General features: G+C 41.1%; 1 protein-coding gene and 1 long non-coding RNA gene across 2 annotated transcripts in view; both read left to right on the forward strand.

Moving 5' to 3' along the window:
• Positions 1 to 17,236, forward strand: part of marchf5 (membrane-associated ring finger (C3HC4) 5) — a 19,306-nt gene extending 2,070 nt beyond the window's left edge. Inside the window, exons 2-6 of the mRNA XM_019882185.1 lie at positions 4,936 to 5,138; positions 11,474 to 11,604; positions 13,084 to 13,267; positions 15,832 to 15,998; positions 16,139 to 17,236. Coding sequence (XP_019737744.1) covers positions 4,936 to 5,138; positions 11,474 to 11,604; positions 13,084 to 13,267; positions 15,832 to 15,998; positions 16,139 to 16,255 — 802 coding nt within the window. The 3' untranslated portion in view covers positions 16,256 to 17,236. The remainder of the gene's footprint in view (positions 1 to 4,935; positions 5,139 to 11,473; positions 11,605 to 13,083; positions 13,268 to 15,831; positions 15,999 to 16,138) is intronic.
• Positions 17,237 to 21,230: 3,994 nt separating this feature from the next.
• LOC109523202 (uncharacterized) overlaps positions 21,231 to 23,654 on the forward strand; it is a 9,543-nt gene continuing 7,119 nt past the window's right edge. The window contains exons 1-2 of the long non-coding RNA XR_002169715.1: positions 21,231 to 21,335; positions 22,366 to 22,528. This is a non-coding gene — a long non-coding RNA (uncharacterized LOC109523202). The remainder of the gene's footprint in view (positions 21,336 to 22,365; positions 22,529 to 23,654) is intronic.

Genomic DNA, 23,654 nt, shown 5'->3' on the forward strand with positions numbered 1-23,654 from the left:
ATATATTTTTTTTTTTTTCCCCCGGAATTTTTAGAAAAGTCCACTTTCATCTCTGATTGTAAAAGCAACGATGATGATATCGCTGATGTTATTTATCCCCCACCCCCACCCCGCCTACTACTGTCCATGTAGAAAGAGATACAGGATAAATATTATTTTAATTCTGCTTGTTTTTTATCTCTTAGAATACATCAGATCCCGGCTTTTAATTGCTTTAAATATCAATGGTTGAATATTTCTCCACTTTTTTACCCCCGACTTATTTTCATGCCTGAAAATGAAGCCAGTTTAAGAGATGTGTCAGCATTATCATGGTGCCTGTCTGACCAGAATTTAATTCTTCACTGGTTGAGTGGTGTTGGTCAGGTGCTGAAATCCTCGCTCAAAATGCATTACTCGACAAAAGCCGCAGCTACTTTGATAAAATGTTTCCCCCAAATGCATTTTGACACAGTGCTGCCTGCCTCTTGTGTCTTGAGGCTTCTCAAAGCATTTTCCAAAGGGAGGAACTTTTTGAGTTTTTGTTGTAGCCCATGTATTTGCTTACAAAATTGAAATGAACTGTCAGTAAGACAGTTGGTTTACATGCCAACACTGGTTTAGACTCTGGAAACAAAAACGTGTCAAAATAGAATTTTGAAGTGTGGTTTTTTTTTGTGTGTATGTGTAAAGACTGAAAACCACCTGCCATGTGTTTTATGTGTGAAGACTAGGCATGCAATTGTGCTTGTCAGCCAAAAACACATTTTTGGGTAAGACCAAGATCTGTTAATACATAGCACCCATTTTTGTAATATAGTCTATCTTCACGACATCTTCTACAACTGGCCTGGCATGCATGTTAGTGTTTTGTTTTTTTGCACATGCATGGGCATTGTGTTGTTAACATTATTTGTAGGTGAAACATTCCCCCCCCCCCCCCCACACACACACACACACACACACACACACACACACACACAAAGGAAACACTTTGTTTTTTCCAAATTATTAGTAAATGTACCTATAGCATGCGTATACCTGCACGCAATGACCCCAGTCATGTTTGTCAAGTGATAGCAAGAAATTGTACATCATGTTCCCTTTCTTTTTGACTGTTGTATACTTAGCTACTATCACTTACAAACATAAAACTCCACCAGCTCTTATCTGGACTTGTCTCAGGCAGTCTGGTCACTCGTGCAATTCAGTTTTTCGCAACTAAAAGGTGAGGAAACCTTTGTTGGACTTTTCACAACCTTCACTTATGATCTGAAACTTTTAGTGAACGAGAGCTACATTTATTCTTCCACTGTCTTTGTCATTGGCCATATTAATATTTGCTTTACTGTGCCTTATACAATGCTTTGTTTTAACACAGATACTGGAACCATATCATCATGTGGACAAAAACCTTCTGCACTGTAATAGAAGTTACAACATGGAAACGACCACTGCCTGGTAGTTGTTCTGTAGACCGATGTCACATTCACCAAAATTATTTGAAACTCCAAGCTTATGTATGATTCGTAATGAGAAATATGCCAGCATGCTAAATATATTGCACGAAATAAATTTTAATGTAAAGCAGTATTTTGACGGATCGGCATAGGAAAAAGATAAAAAGAGATACCCCCCCCCCCCACATAATTATGTAGAATTTAATTGTAATTAGTGGAAGCCCTATGCTTGTTTTTGTTTTTTCCTACCAGCAGATCCCATGACATTCATAGTGTGTAATTTCTGTCAACTTGACTGCGTAATTTAGTTTTACTCCCTGTCGTTGCAGAAAATTTTATTTCACAAAGATAGTCTGTTTGAAATGGAAGCGAGCTATTTAGTGTCCATTCTGCGGATTTGAAGGTTTCATTGCCTCGTTTGTGAGGGTGTCACCACGTTATTAGACTGCACAAGCTTTGTGCCTGAGAATCATCCAAATTGATTAAGCTGCGTTCTTTCAAGTGATAGGCTCTAATCCTTTGTATCATCATCTCACCTTTTCCCCTTTCTTAAGATGCTCTCCAAAGCGCCTTGTACCACTTTTTTTCTAGGTTTTGGTCTTTTCTGACTATCACGTCACGTGACAGAGACGAGTGGTTTGATCAGTATATAGCACGGATGGAATCGCCTGAATTTCAACATCAACTTCTCTCAGACTCTTCAGAATTTCAACATCAACTTCTTTCAGACTCTTCAGAATTTCAACATCAACTTCTTTCAGACTCTTGTCTTGATATTGCGGCCCAATGTCAAATGTCCCACGTAACTGTACGAGGCCGCGGCCCAGTGATTGGGGACCGCTGTATTGAAGACGCAAGATGACAAAGACAGAGACACTTTTGATAGCGTCAGAGATGAGGTTAACAGCATGTGACATTCTTGTCCCCAATGTTTTGCCGCAATGTCTTTTCTCCTTCATCATCTCTCTTCCTATTGCTTCTCTTCAGTTTCATTTCTCCTGAGCTCAGCCAGATGAAGGGCAACACAACTCTACCTGGCAGAGTATTGCAGCATTTGCAGCATTTTCTTGTGTCATCAAAGTATTGAAATGATAGCATGCTGTGATGATAAAAAGAGTGACTACAAAATAAATATTGGATGAGTAGGATGTATTGATGAAACATGATTGACTCTCAAATACAGTGCCGTGAAAAAGTATTTTCCACCGTCCTGAGTTCTGTTTTTTACAGATTCATCTCACACGATTTCAGTTCCTCTAACCCAGGGGTGTCAAACTCATTTTTGTCACGGGCCACATTGTAGTTACGGTTTCCCTTCGAGGGCCGTTATGAATTTTGGGAAACCATATAAATGTTGAATCACCTCCACATATTACATACACACCGCACAACAAATTGATGGATAACTAGTTTTAAAATCAGAAGTCAAAAATAATGACTGTTACTGTGGATTACATATGACAATTTGAAATTTTGGTTCAGACTTTAGCAAGCATCATGGAACTTGACATGCTTGATTTGCTTTCGCGGGCCACATAAAATGATGCGGCGGGCCAGATCTGGCCCCCGGGCCTTGAGTTTGACACCTGTGCTCTAACCCTTTTTAACATCATACAGACACAACCCAAGGAAATGCAAAAAGCAGTTTTTAAATGCCAATTTAATTTATTTACACACAAATTTAAACCTACCTTTTAAGTAAAAAAAAAATCCCTGAAACTACTAAAGCAAAAACTGAAATCTAGGGTTTGTGATAATTGGTGATGAGTTTTTAAATTTTTTTTTTTTTATTTTAAGTAATTGTACTTGTTTTCAGGATAACATTGTGATGTTGACGTTGGTAGGAACAGTTTGTGGCAGGAATATAAACACAACATTTTTCTGGTATGGAAGACGAATGAATTTATCCGTTACGCTGCGACATGCTGCCGGGAACAACTTCAAAATAAAAGTATACCAAGGCATTGAAGTTCATATGTTATTTGGTTTATTTTGAAGTTGGTCTTCTCACCAACTTGCCATAGTGTTGCTGTCATGCATAGCATCAACAACTTGCTCCTGCGCTTGGCTTGACTACCTCTTCCTTACATTGTGCATGTAAATAAGCGGCACTTGCCGCAGAAAAAATGCCTCAAGCATTTTTTGGAATCGAAGTACTTGAATTACATGTGGATTTGTTTCACCATGATTATTTTTGTCGCATGGAGGCAGGCTTCTACTAGAGTTGTATTAGCCAGTGTAGAAGCTAAAGATGAGCTACAGTTTCAGGTTTCATATCTCGGATTACATTTCGGTGGTGGTTTATTAAATCCTGTCCTACTGTGAGGCTAGGTTACCTGCATAGGAGCGAACGGATCTGTGGGAACACAGTGTTTTGTACCCTCCCTCTGTGCCCATCTTCACTGTCCTCATTTTTAAGAGCTTTTCAGCTCCAAACTCACAGCTTTTTCTTTCTTTCTTTCTTTCTTTCTTTCTTTCTTTCTTTCTTTCTTTCTTTCCTTCTGCGTTGTAAATAAACTGAGTAAATATTACAATGTACTACTATCCATTACTCTTTATTTTGTCAAGTGGCTGACTGATAAACTGAAGAAATGGGATGTTGGGGCACGATGCAGACAGTAAAAAAAAAAAAAAAAGTAGGAATGAAGATTTGAAGTTTCCGTCTGACTCAAATTCACATGTGGTAGCAGGACTCCACACCAAGTTTTTGCACTTGGTTGCACCAGCACTAAAGTTAGGTGCAAAAGTTAGCAGACTTTTTTCCATGCTTCATCGGCAGGTTGCACATAGTGCAACCACAGGTTTTTTTTTTCTGTTGCACCGTTGTGAAATTAGGCGTGGGCACCCAAATTGGGTGCACCCTAGAGCCCTGGGTAGAGAGCCAGCTGTGCCACTTGGTGTAAAACCTTTAATCACCTGCATGGTTGAGTTGTATTGAACGGTTGGGAAACCACAGATGGCAGTTGATGACAAAAATCAATTAGGCTTCCCACAACCTTCAATTAGTTGAGAAGGGGGGGGTGACTTACTATTTTATGTATTTTCAAAGAATTTACGCTGGGAGAAATGATCATTTCTTATGTGAAAACAATTCCAAAATGTTTACAATTTTGAATCTATGGATGCATTTCCATTAACAATCATCCAATCATGTAAAGTGTAGTCTGTGGCTGTTGCTCAAAGGAAGGTGGTCCTCCCTCACACATCATGACACATCAGTGATCAAGCACATCAGCTTTCAGCAATGTGAAACTGGATGCATGAGATTGAATGGGCGCTGTCAAAGATTTGAATTTATACCTGGTGTCTTTTTGCAATGCTAGGATCATATACTGTATTTCTATGCTACAAGTGTCATTTCTTGTCTAATTACCTCATCGATTGATCTTGACAAGCACATGCATTCATCAATTTGACATTTATGGCTATGTTATGTATTCCAGGTTGTGCTTATACCTGTATCTTCATCAGACCTGTCATCATTTATGTGTTTTAGGAGTTGCTGGGTATGCTTTGCAACAGACGAGGATGACCGCACAGCAGAGTGGGTGCGTCCATGCCGCTGCCGGGGTTCCACCAAGTGGGTCCACCAGGCCTGCCTACAGCGCTGGGTGGATGAGAAGCAGCGTGGCAATAGTACAGCACGCGTAGCCTGTCCACAGTGTAATGCAGAGTATCTCATCGTCTTTCCCAAACTGGGTAAGTGGCACTTTGAAAATGAGCCAAGGGGGCTGGGGAAAGTAGCTGCGGGATTACCAATTGTAGATGATCGTAGAAAGGGTTCTGTCAGTCGTCATCTGTACCTGTGGGTAAAAAACAAAAAAAACAAAAAACAAAAAAAGCAAAAAAGGACGTTTCGCTTCTCTCACAGAAGCTTCGTCAGCGGTAGACAACCCTGAAGTCTCCGTGAAGACTCCGGGAAGTTGCTCTGCGCTAAAAAGCTGAGCGTGGCCTGTTTGAGGACTGGGTGGGGATGGTTAGTCACGCCCCTATTGGTTTATTAGAGGCCCATTGGTTTCTAAATTCCCTATCATTGGGTCTTGATTAGGCCTATTGTTTGGGCTAAGGCTGAATAGCTACTTTCAGTTAGCCTGATCAGCATGTCTATGTCCCTTACTGGTCAACAAGGAAGAGTGTAGATGAGACTTTTGTATAAGCCGTTGATTGCAAAAGTTATCTGCCATGAGTGTATTTTTTTTTAAACCTTATGAGAAACAGTGGGCTGTTCAATTTTTACAGTGGCTAGTACTTGGGTATTTTTCTGATTGATGGTTCAGAAAACCGAAAGCTTTATATATCCAGACTTGTCAATGTGAAGCACGCCCAAGCTCACCAAACTTGCCAGAATCTGCTCAAGATACATTTTTCGCGTTCAAAATAGACCAATCTCCAGTTTGTAAACAAAGATGACAATCAGGAGGCACATAGTGGTTCAAGTAATAAGAGTATCTTGGATTTAAGTGGCGTTTCAACGCAAGCTGTGGTGTCTCAGTCTGAACACTGGTGGGTGGTACCGATGTACTGACTGAGAAAACGAAAGAAGAAAATCACAAAGAAGAATGTTGACTGGATACTGTAGCACTGTGTCAGGCTTTAACATTATCGCTCAGCTTAAATAAGAGCTTTAAACAACTTTGTCAGCATTACAATTGGTAAAGCAGTAATTATGAGTTCCTTAGGGACCTCTGCACCAATTGATCATGATGATTTACACTTTCTTCTTAAAATAGCAAGCCTGCAGTCAAGTCCTAAATATCACAGGCACCGGGTTATTTACTGGAGTAATCCAAGTGAGCTGAACCGTCTGCTTCCAGCACTTGATTGAGTGAGAGCACAGCCTTGGGCTCTATAAATATAAATGAACCTTCCAGGCCTCCTGCAGACAACATTGTCTTGAGGCCAGCTCACGTTGCAGCATCTTGTTCTTTGAAGATAAAATTCGAATGACTGATGGATAATTCAGTGACCAATATTCATACACATTTAGCTTTAAATTTATTTTAGGGATAAACATCATTGTAAATGCACCCTTATACAGGCCTGAGGATTTCGGAAATTCGCGGTAACCGTTTTTCGGTTCCGTCGGATTACCCAATGGGAAACGACGGTAACTAATTTTGGGTTCCGTAAACGTTCATCATGGGAACCCATTTTTCTATTTTGACTGATATTCATAATCAAGAATTCTGATACTCAAAAGTATAATGTTAAAGGGTACATGTTTGAAAACTATGCATTAACAATGAACATTACATCAGCAGCTGTGTACTCCAGGTTTATTCTACAAAATAAATGGATCAAAATATGTTGTACTCATATGGCATCTTGAATACAGTGTCCCACAAAATCAGAGTATTTTTTCCAATCTCACACTGCAAAGATTAACTTACTGGTAATCATTAATACAGGTAAGTATTGATGTGGCTTGACGTCCTCTTTCCAAGGTGATGCATGTGCTGCAACAGCACGCTGCAGTGTCTCCAACACACCTGATTCAATTGTTCAGGCCTCAGACAGGTGTGTTGGAGTAGGGAGGGACCTAAAACAGGCAGGATATGGCTCTCGAGGAACCGGAGTTCCCTACCCCTGCTGTAGTTGGTTGATGGCTGCCATTACGTGCTTTGTTAGGGCACAGTGCTTTTGGCATAAATAACAGTGCATGCCTTTCTCAGCATGCCTGAGCCAAGTAAATTCATGTAGTCACAGCTGCCAAAGCCACTGGATCGTGTGTTTTTAAGACGACGTGGGAAGAGGAATTAAAAAAAAAAAAAAGTTTCAGTCACGTGCACATTGAATTTGCCTTATGCTCCGAATTGGAAATGGATTTACGTAGCCTCACCTCGTCGACTCGTTGGACCCTGCATTACAGCCCTCACTATCCCCAGTGTTTCAGACCAAATTTCCACCTGTTGTCACCACCATGAATTATTACATTTTAACCCATTCACTCCCAAAGACATATTTGTCTTTTCACACTCCACACATCCAACACCAGATACTTTTTTTTTCAATTTTTCCGAGACTTAGGGTAAAAAAAAAAAAAAAAAACATTTAAAAAAGGGCTCTAGAATTGGCTGGTACTGAATGAGTTAACGGCCTCTTGTGTTAAATTCTCTCCTCTGAAATCTGCTTTCGTCCTTGCGAGTGGCTGATTTTCCCTGCCATATCTGCAATGCTAAAAATCATAAACATTACTTTGACACGAAGGAAACTTATTTTAATAAACATGACAATATTTAATATTTACCATCCATCCATTTTCTAATCTGCTTTATCCTCACAAGGGCCGCGGGAGTGCTGGAGCCTATCCTAGCTAACTTTGGGCAGTAAGTGGCGGACAACCAATCGCAGGGCACATATAGATGAACAACAATCTGCGCTCTCACTCACGCCTAGGGACAATTTAGAGTGTTTCATTCACCTGCCATGCATGTTTTTGGAATGTGGGAGGAAACCGGAGTACCCGAAGAAAACCCACGCAGACACAGGGAGAAACTGCAAACTCCACACAGGAAGATCAGATCCGGAATCGAACCATGAATCGAATGCAACTCTGCACTGTGAGGCGGACGTGCTAACCAGTCCTTTTCTGTACATTGCTCATGCAGCTCCGGCACATACTGCACTTGTGTTCCTGCAACATGTCGACAAACTCTTTCCATACAGTCTGTTTTGTTTTTATTCCACCTCCCTGACAACCGTACTTTTGGCGGCACCGCAAGCGCAAGATACCTGTGCTCCCAGCTCTGCACTCAGTATAGATGTGGCGTCACGGAAAAGTAGCTTTTACATTTCTAATTAGTCATGACGAAAGTCAGAGAAATGCGCCTCTACACCCTTTTCTTCACACACCGGCGGCAGTTTCATTATGGCACAGGTGTGTGCGTCGTCATGTGTAGCGTAGAGGAGAGGGAGGGAGGCACACTGATCGTGTGACTGAGACTCTTAACTCTTGTTTCCATGTTTTCCTAGCACTGGACTTTTTCCTCCTTTTCTCTCTTTTTATTTCTTTTAAGGAGTAAAAAAAAAATAAAAATACACATTTGGTTTCAAAAAAGCCTGGCTCAGTGTACCCAGTCAGTGTTTGGAGTGACTGCCTTGAACTGTGGCCGATACCAGCTTTTTTATTCTTTAATTTTTTTATTCATTTATTTATTTTTCAGCTCCCTTTTTAGGATCTTTATTTTCTACTCAGTGTACTTTCACTTTACTCCCGTACTACTGTCACTAATGCCCTTCTTTAAAAATTAGGGCTTACTGATGTGATTTTTCTTTTTTCTTTTACAAATTCCAGTATTTGGCAGAATTAAATTTAGATAACGGATTGACTCATTCATTCCCAAGAATGACTTAAGTCGTCCATTACAATCAAAACATTTGGTGCCAAGGTCATTTTATGTCTTTTGAGACTTTATTTTTTTTTAATTTTTTGGGAGGGGAGGGGTTGATATGGGTCTGATGTGTCAGTCCTTTTAATTGAAAGCAGTCGAATGGTAATGAGCCAAACTGCCAACAGAGAGTAGTGGTGCACTATTTTAGATTGAAAAATCCTCCTTTTGCTCACTGTTAACAACGGGGGAAGGGCGGCGCGGGCACAGTCAGCAAACTGTCGGTCGATCTGAAGTGTATTTATGTATCGACGTCACAGAGTATGTTTTGTGATAGCTGAAGTATGTATTTGTCATAGATGAAAAAATATCAGGATCTGACGAGGATGACTATGTTATATGAACAGCCACGTCTGGTGAGTTGGCATCATTTGATACATATAACATTATTTTGCAGTCAAAAGCATTCCGAAATGTGGACTTCGCTGATTTTGTACAATGAAATCACTGCTAAGATGTTAGAGGTGCCACAGAAGAAAAAAAGTATTTCCATCAAAGTCATTGTTTTGCTTGATGTTTGTTGACATGAAAAACAATTTTTGTCAGGATTTTGTGCAAACCTGGTGAATTTCTTCAAACTTACCCATGTTCTACAACTGATAAGTAGAGAACAGAAAAAAAGTCCAACTTTGCGGTGAAAGAAGTTGAATCTTTCATTTGTTAGAGTCGATGTAGATATACAATGCAATATTCTGTGGCTCTTGGAAAAAAAAAATCTAAAATGGCTGCCATTCTATGAGTTAATTGGCCAATTAAAAAATAAATTACTATACATTTTCTCTCCCTTAACGCTAACAACAATACAGATATGAATTAATAGGCAGAACAGGGCTAATATTGTCTGATTAAATTGTCTGGCTATTTAATTGTTCAAGCCTTACTAGAAATGATAAATAATCTTTGTAATTCATGGCTTCATTTTCTTGTGACGAAATCCTTTGCATTCCAAACGTGGAGAGTTCATTTGGTCCGCTGTCTTTACATTTTTTACTGAATCAGCTAATTTATTGTAAGTGATCGACAGTATGTGTTGATTTTAAATAGAGAAGCTGAATAAATGTACTGTCTGATGTCAGAAGGACTTTGAATTTGGTAGTGGGGAGTTAAATTGGTAACGGAGGTCAATTGACTCAGGTCAGAGCTGAAAAAGCAGCTCATCAACGGCTCAACAGAGAGTAGTGTGATACTGCTTCTGTTAAATTCATGAATTATGACAGGATCTGTCTCATGGAGGGCATTTTGTTGATTAGATAATGGTTCACATATGGCATGAAGAATGATCACTCATTAGCAGTAAAGAAAAATTGTAAAATTGCACCTAGAGCACATGAGCTGCACTCACGCTCTCTAATGAAAAGAAACGCCATTTAAAGATCACTTGGAAATTGCACCTGTCAGAGCACTGACGTGCAACAGCAATCTCAGTCATTTTTGGTATCTTTGTGTCAGCTCAGTCTGCAGAAGGTTCCTTAAAGCAACACCATTGAAAGAGACGATAGGGGGGTCACCCACAGGGTTACTGCCGACCTCATCTCATGTCCACAGACGCCCCACAGCCACATATCATTTTTTGTATTCAGCCAGCTTTTGTTTATTGTCGTAGAAGCGTGGCGTAAGGAGCGATGGAAGTGAGTCGATGAGTAGTCGTATTCCTGTACTACCACCAGCACCTGCTGCAGAGCCAAAGGGAGCCCACAACACAACTCAGAGGACAATGTGTCCTTGGTCGCTCATCCTCTGCCGTCACTATGTGTGTTTGACTTAACAGAACTGCAGAACAGGCAGCCTAACACGCACATGGTGCTTAGCACTGCAGTTAAGCACCCTCCTTTTTAATTATCTCAATTACAAAATGGGCTGTCAGTGCACATAAATGCTTGCATCTCGGTCCTGTTGGCGGATCATTAAAGGCTGACACGTTTTCCTTCAGCTATGGCACTGTAACATTCAGGCAGGGAAAGGGTGTCAGGAATAATAACTTTATCATCAAAATAAGACACACAAATACACTCAAGCGTTGAAAGATTGAATGGCTGGACTCCTTGGGGGGGGGGGGCACTTGGAAGTTTCAAAAGGCCAGCAAGAGGTGAGATTGCAAAAACTCTATGGAACGAAAGGACTAACCGGATTTTGAAACTGAGACCTTCCAGAGCGGTCATTTTGATGGATTGTGCTGTGCTGCGCGCTGACAATGACTTAATCGTTATTAATCGTTTTTCCCTGGGTGAATTATGACAACAAGCCCCGTTAGATAATTGTTTTTTTTGATTTCGACTGTCTGGCATGTACTGCCCACAATGTCATAACTATCAAATCTCACAGCCTTTTTTTTTCCTTTTTACCAAACCTAACACGGCTCCTTTTGGCCGGAGCAGGAGGACTTTTTGACTCAACTCACTGTGTTTCAGCCGAGCAATTCATCCTCAGACTTTTCAATATTTTGAAACAGATGTAATGCCTCCTCCACTCTACAAGCTCCTGTTCACTTGGGAGTAGCCATTTGGCCCCACTATTAGGAAGACATTTATTAATTTACATACTAATTTACTGTTTATAGTTTGTATTTGTACTTTCTAATTATATTGTGCAAGTGGCCATAATGTCGTGATATTCCTGATTTAAGATTTGATGTTTGTCTCCCATCAGGGCCTGTGGTCTACGTACTGGACCTGGCTGACCGGCTTATCTCCAAGGCTGGACCCTTCGCAGCCGCCGGCATCATGGTGGGATCCATATACTGGACCGCCGTCACGTATGGTGCCGTCACTGTCATGCAGGTTTGACCAAGGGAGTCCATCAAAGCAACTTCCTGTTATTAGGGCACTTGATATTTTTCACTCGCCATTTAAAAATGATGCAGGCCAACAGTCAAATTAGGATTCAAATTCGACTGGTCAACAAATGTTTACATTTTGTTTGAATCAGAGATGCAAGTAAACTTTGCAAGATGATTTTTTTTTTCACTGATTCCGTATCTGCTCGTGTTTTTTTTCTCTAGCACATCAGGTTTTCATAATAATAATAATAAATTATATTTATAAAATAAAGTTTAGGTTCAGCAAAAGAATTTTTTTTTCTCAAAGGTCCTCACTATAAATTACATCGCATGGTAAAATCTGTTTTGCGCAAGCTTTTATAGGTCAAACTGAAAAACAAAAAATGAAAATATCTGAAAAACCTGATGTTCTAGCAAAAAAAAAAAAAAAGAATAAAAAAGTACAGTGGTACCTCAACTTACGAAATTAATTGGTTCTGGAAGAAATTTGTTCACTAGAAAATTTTGTAGGTAGAGACGCATTTTCCATGTAAATGTCCTAATCCGTTCCAAGACCCCCCCCCCCAAAAAAATTCAGACGTAAAAATGTCTCCAAATATGTAACAAATACGTTAAAATTAGATTACTGCACAATAAATGAGAGTTGTGCATAATGTAAAAAACAGAATAAAGAATAAAAATGGTCTTTTAAGTTAAATAACTTCGAACTGCGTCATCGTTTTTTGCCCTCTTTAGTTCATGTTCTCTCTCAGAAGTGCTTTTTGACTGACATTTTGTAAAGAACTGATCCAAGGACCTTTGCTTTTGTCGGCTTTTAACAATCCTTCGAAAATGTCCATGGCAAACAGCATAGTGAGTGATCAGGGTGAACACTTTCTGAGTGATTCACATTTACCTAAAACTACCAGAGTGCCTCATGGCCCGAGGGGTGAATGACGAGGACGCTGCATCGACACATTCTATCTACACACACAGACGGTAGAAGCCCCTCTTAGCCAATGGGATGCCAGGATGATGCTCGGTAATAGCCAATGGCAGCGCGGCTATAAGTATGTTGTGTTCAGGAAACTGTATTTTTACTTTTGTATCTTAAAATTTCTTTCAAACACGAGGCAATATTTTCCTGTTGAGGCGTTTCGTGAATTGAAAATTTCAAATGAAGAGACTGTGGCATGTAACCACAGCCGCAGGGTCATGTTACGACGGCGCGAAGTGCCGCCCGTAAAGGTACATGTGCCGGAGCACAGTCAGACTCCACGCGTTTTATTGAACAGAGATGTTCGTAAATAGAGGTACCACTGTAGACATATTAGAAATCAATGTCAAAAATACTTTTGAGGGACACATAAAGACATCTCTGAGTAGGATTTGCTTTTGACCATTGTTATTAAAAAAATACATAAATCACAACACAATCATGAAAGTGGAGTGAAAATGCCTGGTGGGGTATGATGTGATTAATATTCTGTCCTATCTGCAGGTGGTGGGCCACAAGGAGGGTCTCGATGTTATGGAGCGGGCCGACCCTCTCTTCCTTCTCATTGGCCTGCCCACCATCCCTGTCATGTTGATTCTTGGCAAGATGATCCGCTGGGAGGATTACGTCCTACGCCTGTGGAGGAAGTACTCCAACAAACTACAGATCCTCAACAGCATATTCCCTGGTTAGTATGCCCATTTTTCTTTTTCCTCCTTAGTGCAAATCATCATGCTGAGTGGCTTCCACTATGTAAAGTGGATCCGCGTTACTGATGAATCACCAAAGTAAACGTTGACTCCAAGTGACAAACAGCTTAACGCAAGCACCCTTGATTCTTCATTGGAGGACTGTGCAAGCAAGTTTTCCTAAAATGACGTTCTTCAATAGTCTCCCATATCTTGGTGGTGATAGTGAGACGAGATGATCGGGTGCACATTCAAATGTGTTTGAATAAGGTTAAATGATTTAAAGAGTTGGAGAGAAGTAACAACAAACCAAATTCCATTGAAGTTGGGGTGTTGTGTTAAAATAATAACGCCAGAATACAATGATTTGCATATCATGTTCCAACTATATTTAATTGAATACACAACAAAGGCACGATATTTGAAACCGACAAGCCTTACATTATTATGGTCTCTTTAGGCCTGTCACAGTAACACATTTTTCAGGATGATCTATTTTCCCAGAAGCTATCACGATACGTTTTTTTTTTCATGTCACTGTGTGATAGTGAGGATGTGAGTGCAAAAATAATTAAAGTACACCTTTTTAAGAGAAAATGTCTTTCAATCCTCCAGAATCTTAAATGTTTTCATTGAAATGTAGACTAATAAAATATCTAAGATTAAAAGTATGAATAAAATTGACTCTGGAAAAAAAAACTACAACCAATATTAGAATAAAATGTAAGCAACCACACATGTAAATAAATAACCATTTAACGAGTCTGGGGAAATAAAAAAATATTGCGTCTATTTTATTTACCAAACAATAAGTCCATCCAAATCATCTATCTATCTCAACCGCTGCGGTCGTTGCGTGGGGGCAGCAGATTCAGAGAGGAACAACTTTCCTCTCCCTAGCCACTTGTTCCAGCTCTTCCCGGGGGATCCCAAGGCGTTCCCAGGCCAGCCGGTAGACATAGTCTCTCCAACCAGTCCTGGGTCGTCCCCAGGCCCCTCTGCGGGTAGGACATGCCTGGAATACCTCACCAGGGAGACATCCGGGATGTATCCTAACCAGGAGCCGAGCCTAGCTCCTTTTAATGGGGAGCAGCAGCGGCCCGGATGACTGACCTTCTCACCGTATTTCTCAGGGGGAGCCCAGACACCCTGCAGAGGAAACTCATTTGGGCCTATTGTATCCAGGATCTCATCCTTTCAGTCATGATCCACAGCTCGTGACCATAGGTGAGGGTAGGAATGTAGCTCAACTGGTAAATTGAGAGCTTCGCCTTATGGCTCAGCTCCTCCTTCACCATGACAAACGCATCCATAATCCGCATCACAGCAGGCACTGCACTGATCCCCCTGTCAATCCTCTGTTCCTTCCTGCCCTCACTTGTGAACAAGACCTCAATGTACTTAAACTCCTCCACTTGGGGACCATGGTATCTGATTTTGAGGTCCTGATTTTGATCCCAACCACTTCACACACAGCTGCGACCCGCTCTAGTTGCAGTTGGCGAGTGTGGCTTGAAGAAGCCAACAGTAGCATATCGTCTGCAAAAAGCAGAGATGAAATACTGAGGCTACAAAGCCAGATCCCCTCCCCGAAGAGCTGGTCCACTGTTCTACAGCTGAGACTTCCTGACGAACCCTCCTTTCCGGCACCCCTGAATGCACCTTAACACAGAGGCTGAGTAGTGTGATCCCTCTGTAGTTGGAACACACCCTCCCCTTCTTAAAAAGAGGGACCACCACCCTGGTCTGCCAATCCAGAGACACCCCAATGTCCATGCGATGTTGCAGAGGTGTGTCAACCAGGACAATCCCACAACATCCAGAGTGGGCGAAGCTCTGCCAGCGGTGTGAATTGAAATTCTTTCTGACGTTTGGGTCTGCCAAGTCAGATCGTCTTTTTCCCCTGCCATCGGAGCCAACGCCGTTCCTCTCTTCACCCTCGTGTCTAAAACATGTGGCTGCAATCATCAAACTGCAGAGTGTCCTGGTGCCATGTGCAAATATGGACAGTCTTATTTTTTAACATGGCGTTCATTATGGACAATCCGCGATGACCACCGAAGACCAATAACAGGTCTCACTGTCATTGCCCAGGGCAACGTGGTCATCCCCAATGGGAGTACTCACTACCACAACATCCAAGGACTTCAAAAAGGGTGGGTACTCTGAGCTGCTGTTAGGTGCAATAGGCACAAACAACAGTCAGGACCCCCTCTTCCCCCATCCCCCACCCCTCATTGGTGAACCCCAAAGTACAGGCACTGAGCCGGGCGACAAATAGTATGCCCATACCTCCTCTGTGCCTCTTATCATGGGCAACGCAAGAGTGGAAAAGAGTCTAACCCCTGTCAAGGGAACTGTTACCAGAGCCCAGGCTGTGTGTGCAGGCAAGTCCGACTACGAACGATAAGTCAATATAGTAATTATTGTGACAGGCCTAGCTAGGTCTCTCTATATCATTGAATTTTACCTATTGTTGGTTTACAGGCTTTTATAATAATTTCATCCACCGTCAGTGCCATCACACCTCAAGCTCAGTTGTCCATTGCGTGTATCTCCACAGGAATCGGCTGCCCGGTCCCTCGTATCCCGGCCGAGGCGAGCCCCTTGGCCGATCACGTCTCCGCCACCCGTATCCTGTGCGGTGCGCTAGTGTTCCCCACCATCGCCACCATTGTGGGGAAGCTGATGTTTAGCAGCGTCAACTCCAACCTGCAGAGGACCATCCTGGTGCGTGGAGCCACAAACACACACACACACACACACACACACACACACAGAAAAGACCATTTCATGTGACGGTTTTGCTTACAGACAAGATGAGGTCTATAAAAATGTCAGTATGTCCTCACACCATTCCCTTCACACAGGGAGGTATCGCCTTCGTGGCCATCAAGGGGGCATTCAAAGTGTACTTCAAACAGCAGCAGTACATGAGGCAAGCCCACCGCAAGATCCTCAACTTCCCTGAGCAGGAAGAAGCCTGAGAACCCGAGCAGGTGCAGACCAATGGTGGATGAGGTTTTGGGGGTGATCAGTTGGTCTCACCCTCCCACAAATGACATATCGCCGGAATCCTGCCAACATTTGTTTTTAAACCTTTGATGCATCTGTGTGCTGAAAATGGACAACACACAACAAACACGCACACTACAGAATGTGTACACACATCAGCAGTGGGATTTTTTTTATGGACTGGAAAAGTCCCCTTTGCCAGTGTTTGCGTTGCTTCTCTTTGGAGTCACCATAATGTTTGGGATGTATAACCGATAAATAACATGTTAAGAATTGGTGTTCAAACACAACCAAGAAGCATGAAGTGATTAACTTGCTGGAAATCTTTCTTGATGCTTTTCCTCCTCAAATTGCTCCCAAGAGAGCATGTGAAGAAACCTTTTTTTTTTAAAGCCTTGATAGCTTCCCTTTGATTGTCTGGAATGCTCATAAAAACAATCACCTGATAAAATTAAATATTTTTATCCGGAGGGAGGCAAACATGGACATGCTGATCCCATGGGAACACAAAAGCAAGGATACGATGAAACCTTTTTTGGGGGTGCAGGCATGCATGAATGTTGTTGTGGCACACACATCTTCAGGACTTGTGAAAAATTCAAACGCCTCACTCATTTCCCATGCAGCCATCCAATACCACTGACACAAACGTTCCAACAGCAACAATTACGAAGGTGAATCGGGTCAACTGTACAAATTTACCACAAGTAGGTTTAACTGCTTGATTTTCTACGAAAATGCACGAGGGTGGAGCTATGGCTACAAATGCTGTAAGTTGCTTTTTTCTCTCAGAGGAGACTGTCAGACTATGTAATTTTATTGTGAAAAGACACTGTTTGGGAATGTTTAAACTGCATGTGTAAACTTGGTGAGCTTTTCCTGCACCCTCACAGTGTCTCATTTCAGTCTTTTGGTATCTGTTCTGTGAATAAATGTATTTTTCCAAATACAAATGCTGATGTATTATAATATTTACCAATGAACGCCATGTCATGTCCCCGTCAGGGACTGTACAGTACTACTTGTTGGGCCTGGGTAGAAAGTGAGAATGGAGATGTATATTGAGCTGCAGCTAGATGCTTCCTAGAAATAATTAGTTTGGTTTCTTTTTTTTCAAATCGGGGAAAAAAAAAATTGTGAGGTCGGAAGGCACTTTCCAATGTTGTTGAACATGGGAACTTTACAACAGACTTTGCAGTTGACTTTCTACCCAAATTCACAACCCTCTGCATTCACAGCACAGTAATTCTGGTGTATCCAGAAACTTTGGAAGTTGGACATTTCTGCTTGTGAAGTAGTCGAGAAAATTGACATTGTAAAACATCACAATCAAATATAAATATTATGCATGTATTGACAAACCCAATTCGAATGAAGCAAGCAATACTTGCTTGATGTACAGCTTCAGCAGTTCAACAGTTTGGAGTCTCTGTTTACATATTTTACACTTTATAACGCGCTACACCTTTTCAATGGGAGACAGGTCTGGACTGCAGGCAGGCCCCTCTAGTACCTACACTCTTTTACTTTGAAGCCACGCTGTTGTAACACGTTCAGAGTGTGATTTGGCATTGTCTGGCTGCAATAAGCAGAGACGTCCCTGAAAAAGATGATGCTTGGATGGCGGCAAATGTTTCCAAAACCTGTATGTACCTTTCAGCATTAATGACGCCTTCACAGATGTGTAAGTTACCCATGCCATTGGTGCTAACACAGCCCCATACCATCACAGATGCTGGCTTTTGAACTTTGCGTCCCTAACAGTCCGGCTTGTTCTTTTCCTCTTTGGCCCAGAGGACACGAGGTCCCAAATTTCCCAAAACAATATGAAATGTGGACTCGTCAAGCCACGGAACACTTTTGCACTTTGCATCAGTCCATTTTAGATGATCTTGAATTCAGAGAAGCCGGTGGTGTTTCTGGGTGTGGTTGATAAATGGATTTTGCTTTGCATATTAGAGTTTTAAGTTGCACTTACAGATGTAGCGCCGAACTGTATTCACTGACATTGGGTTTCTGAATTGTTCCTGACTCCATGTGGTGGTATCCTTTAATCATTGATGTCGGTTTTTCATGCAGTGCCGCCTGAGCTATCGAAGGTCACGACGATTCAATGTTGGTTTTCGGCCTTTCAATTCAGGGAAGGTCCTTTTATACGCAATTATGTGTCAAATGGAGGGGTGAAATGACACAAGAGGACGGAGTTGTGGTTGGAGCACTTATAATGTAAAGGGTGTGCCATGTTTAATGTGTCAATTAAAGGTATACAGTGATCCCTCGCTATTTTGCGGTTCTTTTATCGTGGCTTCAGTGCATTGCGGATTTTTTCAAACATTCATAATTTTTTTTTTTTCTCAGTCCGCAAACGGTCTGCGAGAAGCTGCAAAACAACAGTGAGTCACATAGAGCAACATATACAGTACTGTACTCCATGTATATGAAAAAAAAAAAAATTGCGGACTTAAATTTTTTATTTTTATTTTTTTAATATGTTTATTGGTCGCTACTTTGCGGATTTAAGTTTATCGCGCGTGGTTTCGGTCCCCATTGACCGCGATAAACGAGGGATTACTGTACAGTTAAATGAACTGAATTCCATGACAATTGTCTTGATAAATGGCTTCATAATTGCATAAATATTTGCTCATCTAAAAATTCAAACACCAGAGTTCACATTAGGTTCAACCACTAGTGAGTCATACTTAACTTAGATCTTTTCAAAATGAGTGACATCAGTTTAACCTCTAGAGCAGGGGTCACCAACCTTTTTGAACTTAAAAGCTCCTTCTTGGTTACTGATAAATGCGGAGGGCTACCAGCTTGATGAATTAAAAAAGTTAAAAAGACAATAACTATGATAAAACAAATGTATGTTTCTGTTAAAGTTATCCATGTCCGCAATAATTATGAAAATGAATTGAAAACGTGAATCACTTGCGGTCATCAAAAGGAGGCTCAAAAATATAGTTACAAAAAGATATAAATCGGGTATAAAAAGGAATAAATATACGCCCACGTTTAATTACTATTTGTGAATCTGTTATATAAGTGTAGTTCATTTCTAAGATTCTCAGTACACGTATTGAAAAGCTTTTGTTTGTTTTCCTAAATATAGCATGTAAATTTGAAAGAGAATTTGAGAAAGAGGATATTCAGGTTGAACTCGTCAAAACGTGTTCGGGTGGGTGGGTGTTCCGGTAGGGTAGGAGTCATTTAGCGTCAACTGTGACATCTGACCAATGTTACTTTCGTTACCCAACCAACCCAATAAAAGAATTTTGGTTCATGGATGACCATTAGTCATGTACGAACGCTTCAACATGCTATGACATGTCATCCAAACATCCGTCCGCACACCCTGCATCAAAATTTTTTTCGGGGCTTGAAATACGGCGTTAGAGCAGCACATGAAATGCCATTGTGCCGCTATTATTTTTTACCTCTCCTCATGTCTTTAGGGGCAAGAAGCTTTCTGCTAAATTCATAAAACTGTGGGTGAAGAGTGACAGCTTCTTCACTGGGGCCGAGCTTTCCGCAGCCACGGCTTGGAGGTAAAAACCTTTTTGGGGACAGAACATTTGACAAGGTATAAATGAGTTCTATTTACTTAAGATACTCGAATTAGATGTTGAATTGTTTTTTCTTACTGTGAATTTAAATGGCCGCTGCTCCTCCTCATTAAGAGGAGCCAGATGAGGTGGCTCGGGCATCTGATTGGATGTCTCCTGGACGTCAACCTGGTGAGGTGTTCCGGGCATGTCCCACCAGCAGGAGGCCCTCGGGACGATCCAGGACTTGCTGGAGTTACTATGTGTCCTGGCTGGCCTGGTAATGCCTTGAGATTCCTCCAGAAGAGTTAGACGAAGTGGCTGGGGAGAGGAAAGTCTGGGCCTCCTTGCTGAAGTTGCTGCCTCCGCGACCCAACTGCGGATAAACAATAATGGATGGATGAAAACTAACGTCAGCAGAGCTACTGTGTAACTTAATTATCTCAAATACTGAAATCATCTCTCAGGCAACTATAGCATTGCATTACTAACCAAAAGCACGTCAATAATTGCTGGATCAATTCCATCTGAGTCACAAGCCAAGTTAAAAAAAAAAAGTGATGTTTTCTTGTCCAATGCACTCAAATGTCCCCTCCCACCTGTCAATCATGAGGACTGTGGTTGGAAGACACAGCAAAGATTCGCATTATACTTCCAATGGGACCCACAAAATAAAAGTCCATTATGATGAGGTATGACAAACACACCGGTGCATGCCAGTGTGCCTGCATGCCAGAGAAACATGGCACATCTGCCCTAAGGCAGCCATGGAATCGGCACCTACTGGTACAGCCTGTGCTTTTTTTGTTTTGTCCCCCCCAATGATGCAATTCAAAAGTATTTAATCACTGAATGCTTCATGTCAATGAAGACAGATTAAATGCATTCCCCCGTGTGTAACAGAACAAGAAAGATCACAACGTTCATTTACCTCTTTTGTTCCAAATTGCATCAACATTGCGCCTTCAGTATGCACACACATTGGTTATGAATGACTAAGAGACCCTGAAAAGGTGGAAACCACGCCTATGAAGCATGCAAGGTGTGCTGGTTGGAGCACACCCAAAGATGGGAATAAAGTTGTGCTATGAGGTGACTGACTTGCTTTGAAAGACTGGCTTCCAACAGACAATGGCAATTAAGACCAATTCCATATGTTTGGACATATTTCTGGATCCGCGTAGCCTTCCAAGTTCAACAAATTAAGCCCTTGGACATGAAAATGTCACTTGGTTACGTCTTTCGTTTATCCAGTGTTATTCAATTCCGAACAATTAACCGTGTGACAAAGCAGAAAAAAAAGTATTAATTAGATGCCTCACCTTAATGACTGCCTCGCCTTTGCAAGGGTGGAACAGTACTTCAAAATCACACTCCTTATTATCTCACACAACATGAACGTGAGATGTCACAGAAACACGGGAACAAGAGCAAAACTAAGGCAAAGAAAGTGCGGATGACTTCAGTAAGGGAACCCCAATAGGGACTGACTTGATTCGGCACGGTGAGTACTTTCTCTAGCTTCAATCGCCAACATCATGCTCATGTTTTTTTGTTTTTTTTTTGGTGTGGTTTTTTTTTTTTGTTTTTCAAATGCGGCTCCTTTAGTTTTTTTAAACAGACGATAGCATCTACCACCTTCCATTGAACTTCTGACCAACAGCCAGGCTTATTCATTCGTTTTCTGCAGGCTAACAGCATTTGGCTTTGATGTGATCAGATGAATAGGAGACAACTGTTACTTTTGTAGATCAACTTAGAACTTTAGATCAACACCTGACTTTGAAACTTTTTTTTTTTCAAATGCGGCTCCTTGGGCAAAACCAGCGTCGACACAATAATAAGGAATCACTACATTTAAGACTATAGCTTTATCCCGTGATATTGATTCCTCTGTGGTGGGACTGGAAATTGGGGACACAATTTGTCTGGTAAAGTGCCATATTTAAAAAAAAATAATGAGCTCTGGGTAAACAGACACGTGTGGTCATTTTCAAGTGGTTCAAATGGGATAAACAGTGACCAGGGTGTAAACCATGTACAGTAGTTATTTACCACTGGCTCGATCTCAAATTCTTTCCTTTGCCGGGAATGTTGAAGTGTGGTTTTGACAATTAAAAAGCTATGTGGTAACGGTAATGGGAGTGTTGGTGGTTTATAATATACAGTATTATATATATTTTCATCTGTGGAAAGCCACTGCATTGGCCTCACTGTGCTAGCTATTCATCACAATGATTAGAATTGAAAATTAAAATAATCTGTTTATATATTTTCAGAGGGAGAAATATTCGGACGATCTGAAACACATAAATCAAGCAAGGACTTTTATTTGACCTTTATGAATGCAGCTTACAAAGGAAAGAATTAAAGTTGACCTAATAAGAACCTAAAGTTGGGTTTCCACAAATTCCCCATCACCTCTCATTTGGAGGTCTGTGACCAGCTTGTATTTTATTTCACATGGGAACAAATTGCTTCCTTCTCTATCTCTACAGCAGTCTTTAAATCATTTCTATGTCCATCCATTGCAGTGTGATTTGGTGCAGCTACAAAGAAGGACCAAGTCTGTCGACAGTGAACACTTCAGGACTTTCTGAGAGATCTTTGGTACCCCACTGCCCACTCTTAAGGACGGAAAAATTCTCTTGGACTCACGTCATCCTAGACGCAACCTTTTCCAGCTACTTTCTTCTGGTAGGCGCAGTCACCAAAACCAGCCGACATTAAAATAGGGTGTTTCCTCTCGCCATTCACTTCTAAAAAAGTTGATTTATAATTTCAAAGTCAGACACTTGGCCATTTTTGGACATTTCGAAAGCGACATTATTACCGCATTTATTTTTGTCATGTTAAATGGTAAATGGGCTGTCACTTGATTAGTCCTTTCCTACTTCGGTTACTGAAAGCCCTTCACACTGTTACCTCATTCACCTACTGATAACACAGCATCTGGAGCAACGGGGGAGGGGGGGTCAGTATCTTGCTCAAGGACACTTCGACACGGTCAACAATGGCCAGAGATCAAACCACCAACCTCTGTGTTGTGAAACGAACACTCTACAGCTGAGGAAATGCCTCCCCCCAGTTGTATCGTTTGCAAATTGTTTTTGATCAGTATTATTACCCAATTCTAGGATCAAAAGCTTAGGAGTGCCGACAGTCTTGACGCTAGAGCACTTTTAAGTGGGGGTCGGGGGGAGGGGGGGGGTTATCACATTTAATAATTAGTACATTAGCATGCCAAAAGAGTGATGATGGTTAAATGCAGCCAAAATGGGCCCTTGTAATGATAATATTCTATTGACATTGAGGGGCCAAAGTTAAGAAATTTGACACATACTGTTTCCTTGTTTGAAAACCCTTGTGCTGCAAAAAAATGTAAATAATGTAAATAACGCAACATACAAATTTAACAAAAATTGTAAAAGTATTACCCTAAGTTATTCCTGAATATTTTTTTTACTTTCAACCACTCAAACAGCTCAGTGGCATCAGCGCTATACATACACATATAGTTCTTATTTTTTTCTTTGTATTTTTTGCCCTCTATGGACAATAAAAGTGGTACTGTGCTATGACCAAAACCTAATAAATAAATAAATAAATAAATAAATTTATATATTTTTTTCCATATACATGGAGTACAGTACTGTATATGTTGCTCTATGTGACTTGCTGTTGTTTTACAGCTTCTCGCGGACCGTTTGCGGACTTTTTGCGGACTTAAAAAAATGCTTTAAAAAAAAAATTTTTTTTTTTACCTGTATATGTTAATTGGTCGCTACTTCGCGGATTTTCGTTTATCGCGGGTGGTTTTGGT

This window comes from Hippocampus comes, unplaced genomic scaffold (assembly GCF_001891065.2).
Source record: "Hippocampus comes isolate QL1 unplaced genomic scaffold, H_comes_QL1_v1.1 scaffold36, whole genome shotgun sequence".
Lineage (NCBI taxonomy): Eukaryota > Metazoa > Chordata > Actinopteri > Syngnathiformes > Syngnathidae > Hippocampus > Hippocampus comes.